The following is a 15,949-nucleotide window of genomic DNA, read 5'->3' as shown; positions in this document are numbered from 1 at the left end:
CATCAGAGATGGCATATAAAACTTATAAACAGCATAGAAATGTACCTTCAGAAAGCTACACTGCACTACAGTCATTAATGACCTAAAGTCCTAGAGAGCAAAATTTGCTGAGCTTTTTGTAGGAGTGATTGTGTATTCCCTGACTATCAGAGAAATGCTAGCTAACCATAAACTAATCTAAAACTAATCTAAAAAGATTATGGCAGGTAATGCTCCCCTCCAAGAGTAATCAGCTGCCTGATGGCGTTGCAATAACAACAGCTTAGGAAGATACATCGGCTAGCTTCATTTGTCTTAGAGAAGCAATGTGTTGGCTCTCACCAACTCAAAATAATAAAGCAGTTAATAAAAGCAGATATATATGGCAAACACAAAAAAAGCTCCACTTAAGCAAAAAAACAAGGTGAATCTGGGACTAGCGTTTTGTTTGTGGCCTTTCCTCTCTCATGTGTCGAGTTGTTTTCTTATCAGGCTTTTTTTCCCGTACCTTACGCAGTCTCCTGGGTGGTGGAGTAGACCTAGACTCACTAGATGTGTCACATGTGTCCTTATCCTCTGGGATGTTAGGGATAGCTGCACTGCTGCTCTCTAAGGTATTCCTCAGAGACGTATCCTCAGGACTTCCGATTTCACTGCTGCTCAAATCCTGCTCCTCATGGCATCGACTTCGTGCTAATTTGGGCATGTTAGTAATAGAAGGTCCCTCCTGTTCACTTTTTCGCAATGAATGTTGAAGTTCATTCATATCCACCCCAGAATCCAGGCTGGTGTCATTGCTACTGCCTGGCCTGTGCCTTCCTTGAAGCTCGATTACGGAGTGCCGGACTTGGGCTGCTGGTTTGCCATCCAGTGACACAAACCACGCTCGAGGAGAAGGCTTGACCTTTGAAAGCTCGAGCAGAGTCTGCTCTGAGATTCCCTGGAGCTCACCATGGAATGGACCCATTCTAGCTGCCTCATTCAGGGTTCCTGGGACAGAGACAGACTCGAGCAGGTGACTATAGCGGCCCCAGATTCCTGGGTTGGCAGTGGAGGTCTGTGGGCCCTCCAGAACAGGCTGAACATTGCTGTCTTGCTGAGGGACTTTGGGCAGTGTCTGCGTATAACTGTCTTTTAGGTTACATTCGGTCTGTGCTCCGTGCTCCGTACCATTCCGAGGAAAGGTGGCACATCTGTTTCCAGTGAGGTCAGCCTGAGCCTGGGTAGGGAAAAGCTCTGGAGCCTGAACAATGGCCACAGGCTGGTTGTAGATGTGGAACAGCTTGTCTCTATACAATATGTTAGCAGAGGAAGCTTGACCTGAGCTGCTGTTTTCAGACATCTCTCTAAGCCTTGCTACTTCATCACTGTTTACATACAAGTTTGGCACTGGAGCCCTAAGGTTCTCAAGACCTGCAGAACCAATGTTTTCATAAAGGTTTCCTGCTGGTCGGCAGACATTTTCAACGTAGATGTTATAGTTGGCTTGATTTCGAGGGGATGCTGATACATCACCTTTCGTGGCCATTGAGTAAGACCTGTCACCATTATGGTACAAGGGTTCATGGACATCTACTGAGCTGGTGGATGTGGTTTGGTCTTTCTTAAGGATTGACATTCTAGTGGAGTTCCATCGATTTCTCCTAGTCTCATGGCTGACCTCCCTGCAAAACAAAGAGATCCTTGTTTACTAGAGCAATCACTTACAAATCACCTCTAGTTAGACCAGACAGTGAAATTTGTATGTACTTTTAAGTCACTGTAAATCAATAAAGCTAGGTAAGTGATAAGAGCAATCTTTTACCTGCAGTGACATAAAATCACAGATAAAAATCCAATAACGATCACAAGAGTCCCACCCAAGATGCCCACAAGAAGGTAGGTATGATGTAGGATGAAATCCATCAAAGTTGTATGTCCCATGTAACCTAGATTTTAAACATCAGGTTACTGGTTTGAAAGTGTACAACAAATGTGCAAATCAATGTTTGTGAACATTTTTAGCTTAATTTCTGCAATAATTCTACATAAATGTGGTCAGATTTTTATTCACATTATAATAGACAAGCACATTTTGGAGTTCTGAAGCTCTCCAGTAAATGTTTAAAGCAATATTGTAATGACGCCAAATTGTATTCCAAATATGAAGCATGATTGGTGAAGCATATTAGTTTGGGATCTGAACAACGTACAATAAAGTGAATTCCTGCTAGATTATGACCTGGATACACTGTAGGCCATCCAAATGGTCTTTTGCAAATCTGAGATGTAGCAATGCTTTTTAGGAACTTTTCTTTGTCTGCAAAATTTTGTTCAGTATTCCTTCAAACTAAACAGAATATTTTTAGACATTTCTGTAGGAGCTTTGCTGTTAATCTTGAGACATGGTTTACATAAACAGATCTTTCTTGAGAAAAGCAGATTCAGTGTTTACTGAACTTTATAAATGTCAGGGCACTTCTACATCCCTTAAAAAGATTTTAAGCCTGGACTATAAATGAATAATTAATCAAAGACATACAAGGGTTTTTTCTTTAAAAATATTTCCACACTTTTTTAACTCTATTTATTAAAAATGTTAAAAACAAATTACATCACTTTTCTTCATAGTCACCTTCCGATGCATTTTTCCATCCTCAAATTAACTTTTTAATGCCATCAGCAAAAAATTTTTTTGGTTGAGTGTGTAGCCACTGATGCACCACTGCTTTCACATCATCTTCACATCTTCACAGGTTCTTTAAGCATTCAAAAAGGTGGAAATCAAATGCCGCTAAATCCGGACTATAAGCTCTCTCAGTCTCTTAGACACGTCCAATTAATACCCCTCCCTCCCTCTGTTTCCAACAAAAATATAAAAGTGCAGAAACTTTTTGAAGATCCCTCATATAAAGTACAATTTGTTATATTAGTGAAAATAATCTTTTAGTGATGAGTGTAGATTATGGTTGTTTACTACAAATACTATGGATATGAACTTTTAAATGGGTTGTGAAAACAAATGTCTTGTATTCATAAAAAGTATTCATGAAGTATTCATAAAGTATCCATAAAGTATTCATAAAGATATGACTATACTTTGTCATACCATTGGAGGTCGGATAAGGTGCCGCAATCCAGTTTCCAAAATGAGGAGCCATATAGGTCCAAACCAGACCTTTTCTCACCATCTGAACTGAGCCAGTGCTTTTATTCACCCAGGTACCTGTGTCAAAAGAATATAGTAATTCAGAAAAACTGAGCAGAGCAGTTAAGCTATTGATCACAGACATGTTTCCTGGAAAATGCTATTGGGAAACTGCTTTTTGCCACAAATTCTATTAAAAAGAATGTTATTGCCGCTCAGGTGGCGCAGCGGTAAAAGACACGCGCTGCAACCAGAGCTGGATTTTGAAGGAGCGTCGTTTCGAATCCAGCTCTGCCTTCACGGTCGAGGCTGGGCGGCTATGGACAACGATTGGCCTGTTGTCCGGGTGGGGGGCGGGACTTGAGACCGTAGGGGATGCTCTCTCAGGAACGGGGCGGTTGCGCCCTCTGCTGGCTGGTTGGTGGCGCCTGTATGGAGACGGGAGGGGGTGTGGCGGAGTGTGTGATCCTCCACGCTACACTCGTCAAGTGTGGGTGATAAGACAGTCGATTGGCTGTGCACGTTTCGGAGGAGGCGTGGAACGGCCTCGTCAGCCCCAATCAGGAGCAGGAATCCGCACTAATGAGAGGATGATAGATGGGACGAAATTGGACGTGCTAAATTTTTTTTTTTTTTTTAATTAAAAAAAAAAAATTTAATAAAAAAAAACAATTAAAAAAAAGAATGTTATTTTTACTATATATTTTGCATAAAGAAACCTGGTGTAAATTGGCCTTGGCCTAAAACTGCTATCGTATTCAAAACTAAGCTGCTGAAAATGGCAAGCCACATGGGACAAAAGACAAAGCTACACCATACCAATATTTACATTTGCCTTTCAGAGAACGCATACACTAAAGATTGCTCAAGATAATTTTTTTGAATGTTATCCACCAACCTTTAGTCATGTCGAAGGTCCAGGCAGGCAGAGAGTCGTTGATTCTGAGGTGGATGTGGTATGGTAAAGGTACTGTGAGCTGAACGGGTCCTCTAATGTCAATCTCTTTACCATCAGACAGCAACTGGACACTCAGCATTGCCACTGGGTTCAATTTCACACTTGTGTATCCTGAAACTGGGGAAAGAACATAACAGAAATTGGTAAAGTCAGCAAACTGGTGTTTCTGGTATTGGCTAAAAAGCTTCCCTCAACCCTGGTGTTATTAATTTGCACTTTACCCAAAGAAATAAGTAGACCAATAGGTCAATAAATCAGTAAAACATTGGAGTTATCAATGAGTTGCTCTAGCCACACATTAGACAAACGGTTTACAACAGTAGAAGATACTTCTCATACCAAATAAAGCAACAAAATGAAAATGTATACTGTTAGAGAAAAGATTTCTCAAGCATTTATTGGATTGTTAACAGTTCCAGACATAATCATTTTAATTAAATACAATTCTAAAAGATATAAAGTTCTTTGCTGCTATAAAGGTTCTACTCTTGCTGTGAGGTTTTTCAAACTGCGGAACCTTTCTTCCCTAAATATTTCCTGTATAGCCTTCTCAGAGCATAAGTAAATATGTCTGATATTATATTCATAAGCATTCTACAAGTCTGTGTACCTCCATTGTTGTAGAAGAAGAAATGACTATCTTTCTCTAAAGGTGGGGCAGAAACTGTCAGATAGGCAGTCACCATGGAGACAGTGGTATTCTCTGGCAGCAAAAGAAGACTCTTGGGGAACTGGACACTCGGCTGGGATGACAGGTCTGCTGAAAAAATACAATTAATTACTTAAAGTAGTGTAAAAAAAAAGTAAATGCTTCTATGATTGATGATTTCACAAAGCTAAAAAACATTGAACATTTTTATTCATTAAAGGAACAAAGGTTTCCACACCTTTTACCCTAATGGAAAAAGTAACTGACTGCTTGTTTATTCAATAAACAAGTTCATTAACCTTAATTGGTATGGTACTAGGACTCCAGAGACCAAATAGAGGTCTATCTCCAAATAGTGGAAACCATGGTAAGTGTTTAGAAATGGTCACCTAAAAATGGCTTCTAAAATTTCTCCTAGGGCTTAGTGACATGCAAAAAGTTGCAAACTTTGGTAGAAAACCATTTTAATAAATGCAGATTATCAAGATGGTGAAAAGGAAAAATACAAGTAAGACATGTCAGTTTCATTTGTCAACAAAAATTACAATAAATAAACTGCTGTTTAAGTGTATAATGTGTATAAATTAAATTAAATAAATGATATGCTTCAAACTTTGTGTCAACATTGAGAGTTTTTCTCAGAATATTGAGGGCTATTATATTTACAAAGAAGGGTGGGTGTTGTGGACCCCATATTAATGTCTGTGGTTTTGGAAAGGAATGTCCAACAAGCTTATGATTTGTATTGTAAGTGTAATACAAACCACAAATAAAAAGTGTAATTCAACAACAGTAATAATCTGCAATTTGTTCATCCTCCTGAATTCTCTTTAATTAACTGAAATAGATACAAAGAAGTGATCTTTACTGTTTTATTATGGCATAATTTTGAAATGTTCCACAAAAAGGCTCAGTCTTTACAAGCACAGATGGGCTTCATGAGAGAATTGCAAGATAACAAATAATTTAGGACTGTCACAATCTGCCTTACATAATATTGTTAAAAGATTCATGGAATCTGGATAAATCCTAGTACATGTAGGATAAGGCCAGACACCACTGTTGAATGCACATGACCTTCAAGAACTTAGACAGCATTGCATTGACCTTTGTCACTTAACAGTCTCCCACTACATCAAGAAATGTTGTGTAATGTTATGTAAAGCAAAAGACATCAATTAATTCTATGCGAAAAGGGGACCAAAAATTGTGAAAGTCTATGCTATGCTCAGATAAATCCTTGTTTTAGCTTGTTTTCAGGCAAAATTGATGTCCATGGTAAATTTTAGCATGACAGTACCAGGCCTCTTTCTGTACGTGCCACAAAAGTGTGGTTTCGTAGACTTGGAGTGTGTGTGCTTGACTGGCCTGCCTGCAGTTTAGACCCGGTGACCAGAGACTGTTGAGCAGCTGAAGTCTCGTATCAAGCAAGAATGGGCAAAAATTCCACTTGCAAAACTGCAACAACTTTTTCCCAAAGCGTATATAATATGCTTTAGGAAAAGGTTTTTAATAAAAATAACTTGATGTAACACCTAAATATGACTATTTCCCAACAGTGTGCCTCAGAGTGTGTAGCCATATATTTACAAAGTGTTGGGGTTTGTACGAAACACCACTTACTCAATAAATACAATTCTAGATACAAAGAAGATGACAAACATTATATAGCATGTTTACGTACCAGATGTTTTTCGAGTGATCAACACAGTGTCTTCAAAAAGCCAAATGTTCCCTTGGGTTTGAGGGACCAGAGACATTGTAACTGCAGAGAATACTGAAATAGAGCAATAAAAATGATTCAGAACCGGAAAACTCATTTTATGAGAAAAATATCTAAATGGTCATATGTACTTTTACAACAATCACCAAAAAACAAATGTGCCTAAAAACACAGATGATACTGTCCAAAGATAAACAGAATGCCTTTATTTGTTATATATACTGTACATACACAGGTGTACAGTACAACAAAATTCTTTTTTCGCATATTTCAGCTCATTGTTTTGGAAGCTTGGGTCAGAGCACAGGGTCAGCCATTGTATGCCGCTGCTGGAGCAGAGAGGGTTAAGGGCCTTGCTCAAGGGCCCAACAGTGGCAGCATGGCAGAGTCTGGATTTAAACTCTCAACCTTTTGATTGATAACCCAAAGCTCTACCTACTAGGCTACCACTGTCCCACTTTTTTTAAATAATCATCACTTTAAATGGAGGCTGCAGAGCAAAAAAAGAAACATCTTCTTCAAAATAAGTACCTCTAATCGAATTTGAGGCATGGCTGAGAAATCAGACAGAAGTAATCGCTTATACCTGTAACTTAATCCAGAGAAAATGTGTTTTCAGAACAGAGTAAAAGAGGAAATAAACACTTTAATTCAAGCTGAGTAGCAATTAGAAAACACTGGACAGGTCCTCACAGTCAGCGGCAAAGACTTACCAGAAATTGAAGCCACGCCCCAAATTTGGTAAAGGTAATCAATTTGTTAATGATTACTTTTGATTTTGGCACGAATACTGCACTGCTTGGACTAAAATACAATGATTGTACTGTATTTTGGTTTGGCACATTCAAAGCACCACAAAAAAAAAAAGTGAAATACAGTACAGCTGCTATTCTGACACAAATTCAGCATTTCACTCTTTTATTTATTAGGGTTGTAACGTCATGTTTTACACTTTGGTTACATTCATGACAGGACAATCAAGTAGATTCATCAGTTCAAGTTTTTAGAGTCAAACACAGTAATGGACAATTTTGTATCTCCAGTTCATCTCACTTGCATGTCTTTGGACTGTGGGAGGAAACTGGAGCTCCCAGAGGAAACCCACACAGACAGCAGGAGAACATGCAAACTCCACACAGAAAGGACCCGGGCCGCTCAACCAGGGAATTAACCCCAGGACCTTCTTGCTGTGAGGTGTTTTAAATGCGAATCTACATGAATTGTTTTTCTTTTAAGAGGTCAAGTGACACTTTTTTACATGTCAGTCAATTTAAACAAAATCTCGTCTGCGCTGCATTTAACTATTTTTACGGTAATGATTGCATTTCAATAAGGCATTCATGTATGAAGCATAGAAATGTAAAACTGTGACATGATTTAACTTTACAGTTAACTATATACAATTTTGTTTTTCAATAAAGGCGTCAAGGGACATGAAAACAAAATAATATGAGTTTTGATCAAGATCAGGGACTCAGACTTACTTGGCATCTTGGTGGTCTTCCATGGTAGCTGGGTGGGTACATAAGCCTCCATGCTGGCCACCAAAGTGAGTGAGACTCCCGTCTGATAGGTCACATTGAGAAGCACCTCTCCATTCTGCTGGGTCTGACTGGACTGAAGCTGAGATCCATTCACAAAGACTCGGACTGAAGCGCCGCTCAGGTACCGCTGGCTGGACCCGTCCTTTACACACACCTTCAGTGTTAGAGATGACAGCTCTAAAGGAGCAGTGAAAGCTAGGGTCATTATCTCTTGGCATAATTCACAAACAGATGAATCACATGGTGTTGAAAAAAAATTAAACCATTTGTTTGTTGTTTACACAGTAAAATGTACACTACTACTACCAAAAGTATGTGGACATCCCACTGAAAAAAGGCTTTCCACAATATTTTTGAGTGTGTCTGTAAGAATCTGTTCCATTTGTGGGGCCAAACTGGCTTGCAATGAACATCCAACTTATCCCAAAATTTTTTAATAGGGGTTACGATGAAGGCTCCACACCAGACTTGTCAAACCATGTCTTTATAAACCTCACTTTGTGCAGAGGACCACAGTCATGCTGGAACAGTAAAGGACCTTCCTCAAATTGTTACCGAATTTTGGAAGCACATAGTTTATTTATTAAATTAATTGTATACATGTTAGCAATGGGCGGCACGGTGGCTAAGTGCTACCCACTGTCGCCTTACAGCAAGAAGGTCCTGGGTTTGATCCCCAGGCGGGGCGGTCCGGGTCCTTTCTGTGCAGAGTTTGTATGTTCCCTGCTCCGGTTTCCTCCCACAATCCAAAAACATGCAGTCAGGTTAATTGGAGACACTGAATTGCCCTATAAGTGAATGGGTGTGTGTGTGTGTGTGTCTGCACTGCGATGAACTAGCTCCCATCCAGGGTGTTACTGTGTGCCTTGCGTCCATTGAAAAGCTGGGATAGGCTCCAGCACCCCTCCGCGACCCTAATTGGATAAGCATTTCAGAAAATTAATGAATAAATGAATGTTAGCAATGGGTGTGGCAGGTTATTATTTTTATTACGATTTGAACGTCATGTTTTACATGTTTGGTTACATTCATGACAGGAACGGTAGTTACTCGTTACACAAGATTCATCAGTTCACAAGTTTATTATCAAACACAGTCATGGACAATTTTGTATCTCATATTCACCTCACTTGCATGTCTTTGGACTGTGGGAGGAAACCGGAGCTCCCGGTGGAAACCCACGCAGACACGGGGAGAACATGCAAACTCCACACAGAAGGGATCCGGATCGCTCCACCTGGGGATCGAACCCAGGACCTTCTACCCACTGAGCCACTGTGCCGCCCCATGTGGCAGGTTAACATTCAAGCAAACACTTAAACAAACAATAAGGAGGTGTGTGCACTTACTACTGGTCTTGTAGTGTATTTAAACAAATTCCTATTTATAACTTAAAGAGCCTGAAATATGAAACTACAAAAATGACACAGAGTTTATCATTGTCTGCTGTTTGCTGATGTTTGCTGATGGCAGTAGATGTCTTGCTTTAACCTTATCTTATGCATAAAATATAAATGAGAAAGAGACTGGCGTCTCCGCCAGAGACACTTAAAAATAGATCAAAGTGCCAACTGTCTGTGCTGCACATGATCATAAGGTGGAAGCTGTAACATGCATTAAAATTTGTATTCCTCTTATTCAAAACTGGTTTTAATTAATAGAAAGTTTGAATGAAAATCGATCAAGCAATCAATAATTCAAAAGTGAAATCTTATAAAATATCTAGGGTATCTTAATCCTTTGAATGAAGACATGCTTGCATTGCATGATATGCAGATTTACACAATATTTATGGCTTTACACTATGTCTCTAGTCCTACAAACAGAGAATAAAGTGCATTACTTCCTAGCAAATGCTCTTTTGACTGAATGGGTACAAATTCCAAAACTTGTGGAAAGATATCCCAAAGAAAAGGTGTTCCATATATTGTAATTGCCCATGGTTTTAGAATAATTGTCCAACAAGCTCATGATAAGGTGTCCACATACTTTTGGTCATTGTGTACATAACCCTTCAAAATTCATCTGTATATGCTACAACAGTGGTTCTCAATCAGGGACCTCATTAAGCCTAGTGGAGGATCCCGTTGCAATTACTAGAGAAGAGTAAAAAAGAAGCACACGTGATGGGACAGAAAAATCAATAGACTACTGGCATATGGGAGATTTCCTGTGATGTCATAGAGATCTATTTTATTTTCTATTTAGCCTATAGTCTACGTTGTGTTTTTGAGAATGGACAATTATTCGATTTGCCTACTACAAAAGTGCAAAGGTCAGCAGACAGCAACTATGAAAGGTTCTGATTTAGTTGTTGATGCAGATCCAGCTGAAGTAGACCAAACTGAGGAAGCTCCCTCACCAGTTCATCAGAATTAAACACACTACATCAACCAAAATCAGAAAATACCAAGACAATATACCTTCATTGTGAATTTATTGAATTTGCCATGAGCAAGAATACAATTCTTTTTATAATCCTTACTGAAAGCGTAAGAATAATATCATAACAAATGTGTAAATGTAATGCAGTGACTGTACCACTTAATGTAAACTTTGAAGTACATGTAAACAACTGGACATTTTATTATAAAGACATTTTCCCCTAACTGCAGTTTATATTAAAAATGAAAGGAGCTCCAATTTTTATGATTTTATCAATCAGTAGAGGTAGAGTAAAAATCATGTAAGTAACATCAAACCTTCCTTAAAAGTCAATGATGTATAACATAAACATAGAAATTGGGAATCGAGGTATTGGATGAAATCTTTCTACACCTAAATGTCAGTGGTTATTTCCTTCAGGGTTTTGGCCAAGTACATTATGATAACTAATTACAGTATATCTAAGTCCAAAAGCCAGGGTCTGTCATGGTATGGGGTCGTGTCAGTGCCCTTGGCAAAGGTCATTTACACTTCTGTGATGGCAGCATTAATGCAGAAAAGTACATTGAGATCTTAGAGCAACATTTTCTGCCTTTAAGACGTCATCTTTTCCAGGGAGGTCCATGCATTTTTCAACAAGACAATGCAAAACCACATGCTGCACACATTACAAAGGCATGTCTGCGAAAGAAGAGGGTATGGGTACTGGTCTGGCCTGCCTGCAAGTCCTGACCTGTGCCCACACCTTAAGACGTGTTTGCAGAAAGAAGGGACAAAATAACACCTAAAACACGTAATCACTTGGTATTTTTCATTGCCTTGTCTTTTAGGTGTTGTGAAAATGAATGGCAGCATTACAAAGTACAAAATATCATAACCTGTCAAGGCGGTCCCTGATTTTTCTTTTTAACCAAGGCGGGTCTACATGCACACTGGGGGCGGCACGGTGGCTCAGTGGGTAGCACTGTTGCCTCACAGCAAGAAGGTCCTTGGTTCGATCCCCAGGTGGTCCTTTCTCTGTGGAGTTTGCATGTTCTCCCCGAGTCCGTGTGGGTTTCCTGCGGGTGCTCCGGGTTCCTCCCACAGTCCAAAGACATGCAAGTGAGGTGAATTGATTTACAAAGTTGTAAATGCTTGTTGTAAATACATTTTAATCCATTACTAATGTTTGGAATTCAGTGTTTAGTTATTTTGGCTCTTTGTTTAAGGTTGTTGTCTTTTTAAAACATCCAGATTTGGTTTTTTGACTGATGAGAATGTTTCTTTTCCTGTGTAAGTGTTTAATAATTTTGTCCCAGACAACAATGTCCCACAAGCATCTTCAACTTTAGTGTGAGTGCTACAACATCTTTAAAAATAGAACCAGAAGCAATTTGCCACAGGAACAGTTTTCATTTGTTTTGAGTTGCAGCATTAATATCTAAAACTTGATTAAATCTTTCACAATCTTCTTACATGTATACGATTTTAATAATCTGAATACTTTCATTCATATACCTAGTATTTATTTAAAAATGTAATTATTTGTCTCTTTAAATACTATACATATTGTTTTGTTAATATTCATAAGGACAAAGTCCAAGTTCAAAGACAGGGTGAATGAATTTAAAGTGGACATGCACTGTATAGTATATTAAATACTAATATATGCAGTCTGGCATGTCAACAGAGCAGTGGGGTTAAGGTACTTGACTAGTAATTGAAAGGTCACTGGTTGGAGCCCCACTACTGCCAGGTTTCTACTGTTGGGTACTTGAGCAAGGTCCTTAATCCTCAATTAATTGAACAGTATATATATATATATATAATTATAAGTGACTTTAAATGGAATCACTTGCTATGTGTTATAAATGTTAACCATTTCTAAACCACATAATATTTATCCAAAGAAGGCAATTAAACTGCATGTCTATCTATCTATCTATCTATCTATCTATCTATCTATCTATCTATCTATCTATCTAAACTGCATGTCCTGTAAAATACTGTAAGTTACATTTATTTACTGCGCAGTATACATGTATATAATAATTACCTGATTATATGAAATCTGACACTTGATGTTATCCTTTAGTAAGAATCTAACATTTGATTTATTGTTTAAGCTGAGAAAATAAGCTATTGTTGTGATAATACAGCTGCAGTCTTGCCAGATACATATAAACTACACATGTACTTAATCAGTCAGATGTACTGATCTATCCACTCAGATAAAAGCAAACATCTAACACTGAGCTGAAGGTAATATTCAGAAAGCCAGCAGAAGTGTATAAGAGGTAAAGTGATGAAAGGCTGAATAATAAAGCACGCATGCTGCTGATGATGTTATTGTTACCCGCAGGCGCGGTCGCAGGCTGGTCCCGGCGTGCTTTGCGGGAGGGGGTCTCTGTCTCGGAGCTGGTGAGGGTGCTGATGAGGTGGCTGGTGAGGGTGTGGGTGGTGTCCTCTTCGGCTGCATTGTGCTGTAGGCCGTTCAGCTGCGCGCAGTAGGAGATCAGGATGGTGGTAAACAAGAGCGAGTGGAATAAGAGCTGCTGTAGCATGGCGGCAGATCGCGGTGTATCAGAGACATCACTGCTAATAACACTCCTGTTCCGCTGTGCTGTACTGCTCTGCTCACATCGCGATCATGAACATGACGATCACAGTGTATTACAGCATCCCGAACGGTTCCATTCTGTCATTATTCCTCACTGTATCACAGCGCCATCTGCTGGCTGAGAACGCACTTTGACCGGGTTGCCAGATTGGTACTGTATAAAACCCCAAGCAGAAGTTACAACTGCAGTACTGGTTTGTTTGTTTGTTTATTTATTAGGATTTTAACGCCATGTTTTTACACTGGTTACATTCATGACAGGAACAGTAGTTACTCATTACACAAGGTTTATCAGTCCACAAGGTTATATCGAACACAGTCTTGGACAATTTTGCATCTCCAATTCACCTCACTTGCGAGGTCCTGGGTTCGATCCCCAGGTGGAGAGGTCCGGGTCCTTTCTGTGCTGAGTTTGCATGTTCTCCCCGTGTCTGCGTGGGTTTCCTCCGGTTGCTCCGGTTTCCTCCCACAGTCCAAAAACATGCAGCTAGGCTAATTGGAGACACTGAATTGTCCTATATGCACCTAGCCGCTAAAATGCACAAACCAGTGCATTGTAGTGCCGGTCCCAAGCCCGGATAAAATAGGGAGGGTCGTGTCAGGAAGGGCATCCGGCGTAAAAATTGTGCCAAATCAGTGCGGATCATGATCCGCCGAGAGCCGACCCCGCAACCGAACGGGACAAAGGCCGAGGAAAAAGAAGAATTCACCTCACTTGCTTGTCTTTGGACTGTGGGAGGAAACCAGAGCACCCAGAGGAAACCCACGCGGAGAACATGCAAACTCCACACAGAAAGGATCCAGACTGCCCCACCTGGGGATCGAACCCAAGACCTTCTTGCTTTGAGGCAACAGTGCTACCCACTTAGCCACCGTGCCACCTGCAGTACTGGTAAAAAATATTTTACCCTCTTTATTTACTCTGTTTTGTCACACTACATTTACAGCATTTAGCAGATGCTTTTATCCAAAGCGACTTACTCGGTGGTGGCAGGGCTTGAACCAGCAACCTTCTGTTTACTAGTTCAGTACCTTAACCACTGAGCTATCACTGGCCCTAAATACTTTCAATTTCACAAACAAAATGTAATGTAAAACAGTTTCACAAAGTTTAAAAATGATCATTTTAGTTATTGAAGGAAAAGTTTATGCAACACGTATAGAGTGCCTTTATTTGTCATATATACAGCTTGTTTTTGGAAGCTGGGGTCAGAGCACAGCGTCAGTCATTGTATGGTGAGCCTGGAGCAGGGTTAAGGACCCAACAGTGGCTGCATGGCAGAGCTGGAATTTAAACTTTTAAGTTAATAGCCCAAAGCCCTAGCAACTAGGCTACCACTGTCCCTGTGCAAATCACCCATGTGCAAAATGTAATTGTCACTAAACTTAATAAATGGTTGTTTTACCATTAGAAACAACAACTGCAACCAAATACTTTTGACATCTGAAGATCAGTCTTTTACATCACCATGAAGGAATTGTTGTGCTACCATTAGAAATAACAACTGCAACCAAATACTTTAATAATTAAAAATCAGTGTTTTACATCACAGTGAAGAAATTTTGGCTCATTCCTTTTTTTTTGCAAAATTGCTTTAATTTATCCAGATTAGAAGGCTTTGAGCATGAACTGCACATTTAAATGGGTTTCAAGTCAGGACTGCAATAAGGCTTGTGGTTGTTAGGCTTGTGTTGAAATGTGTTCTTGTTCCACACCTAAATGCACTTTTTGTATATATGCAAAATTTCACCTAGGACGTTAAGATTTGTACATTGTCTGCATACTGTACAGAGCTACCAACAGCTGGAAACAAATTCCTTGTGTTTGCAAACACGACTGGTGAATAAAGCTGATTCTGATTGAGCTCCAGAATGAATAATGGCTTTTTTCAATAGTCATTATTGACGTGTATTTTGTTTTCTCAAAATGCATACATATCTTACATATCATGTTAAACCATTTCTTTATTAACTTTGCTTTCTGCACTTGTAAGCATTTGGTTTATTTAAGCGATATGTGTGGTTATAACTCCTAAACCTGAAAATTAGCAGGGTGTCCATATATGTGCTCATTTGTAAACGCTTGTTCAAACTGGCCTAAATCTTTATTTATGCATTTTATTATTATGAGGCTGGGAAATCTGCAACAATTGTTTAGCACCCTGTGTTTTACTACATTTATTACTCAAGTACTAAATAAAATAATTCCTTACAAATGATCATTTTAGGAATCATGTCTGCACTTGAATGAATTTTTATTATTCATTTATTCATTCAGGCCAAGTCAACATAAATTCCAATATTTTGGAAAATTAAGTTTTTGTCTTAATTTGCCAAAAATGTCTTGGAATGTTTATGTTTTGCCTCTGGATTAATCAGATTATCTACGTATGATCTACGTTCTTGAATGAATAACATCAAATACAATGGAAATATGCTATTGGACTGGAATGCTCGGTTCAACCTGTCCATTGTGAATTTCTGCTTTGGTCCCAGTGTATTCAGGACAGGGCTACAGATACAGCTTCATCATGTAATATTTTTTGTTTTGTTTTTATTGACAGTAAATATATCATTTACAGTTATTTGAAAATTGTGATTTTATACTAAATTGAGTATTTTTCAGATTCTTAAAGATGCATTAGGTTAATACTCTTAATTACTTAAATACTCTAATTAAACAATAAAGTGAAAAAAACAAACAAACAAATCATCCAAGTGCTTTAAATTGATCATTTACATTTTTTTGTCTGCTCCTAAGAGCCATTTACTCTACCCACAGACTGATATACTTCTCTACAAATAATGCAGTAGATTCCGGTGGTAAGTGGCCACTATGATTTAACCTGCCTTATTGTGGGGGGAAAAAGCATGATCTTCACTAAAAAGTTTGTTAACGTAAATAAAGTGACGGACACAACTGGCAATTACATTAAAATTGTAAGGATAATCCTATAAACTGTTGGGTCAGTTAATCTTACTGTA

At 38.9% G+C, this 15,949-nt stretch overlaps 1 protein-coding gene across 1 annotated transcript; it reads right to left on the bottom strand.

The window, feature by feature from the left end:
• Window positions 1-389: 389 nt before the first annotated feature.
• On the bottom strand, window positions 390-13,075 carry fam171b (family with sequence similarity 171 member B). The gene is made up of 9 exons (XM_062996863.1): window positions 12,822-13,075; window positions 12,701-12,755; window positions 7,921-8,157; window positions 6,398-6,490; window positions 4,675-4,821; window positions 4,005-4,181; window positions 3,068-3,184; window positions 1,784-1,907; window positions 390-1,643 (listed from the first exon to the last, which is right to left on the bottom strand). Exons 1-9 carry the CDS (start codon window positions 12,906-12,908, stop codon window positions 416-418), a joined length of 2,265 nt encoding a protein of 754 aa, XP_062852933.1. The 5' UTR covers window positions 12,909-13,075; the 3' UTR covers window positions 390-415.
• Between the last annotated feature and the right edge of the window lie 2,874 nt (window positions 13,076-15,949).

The sequence above is a fragment of the Trichomycterus rosablanca genome, chromosome 6 (genome assembly GCF_030014385.1).
Source record: "Trichomycterus rosablanca isolate fTriRos1 chromosome 6, fTriRos1.hap1, whole genome shotgun sequence".
Taxonomy (NCBI): Eukaryota; Metazoa; Chordata; class Actinopteri; order Siluriformes; family Trichomycteridae; genus Trichomycterus; species Trichomycterus rosablanca.
This window is presented reverse-complemented; position numbering and strand designations above follow the sequence as displayed.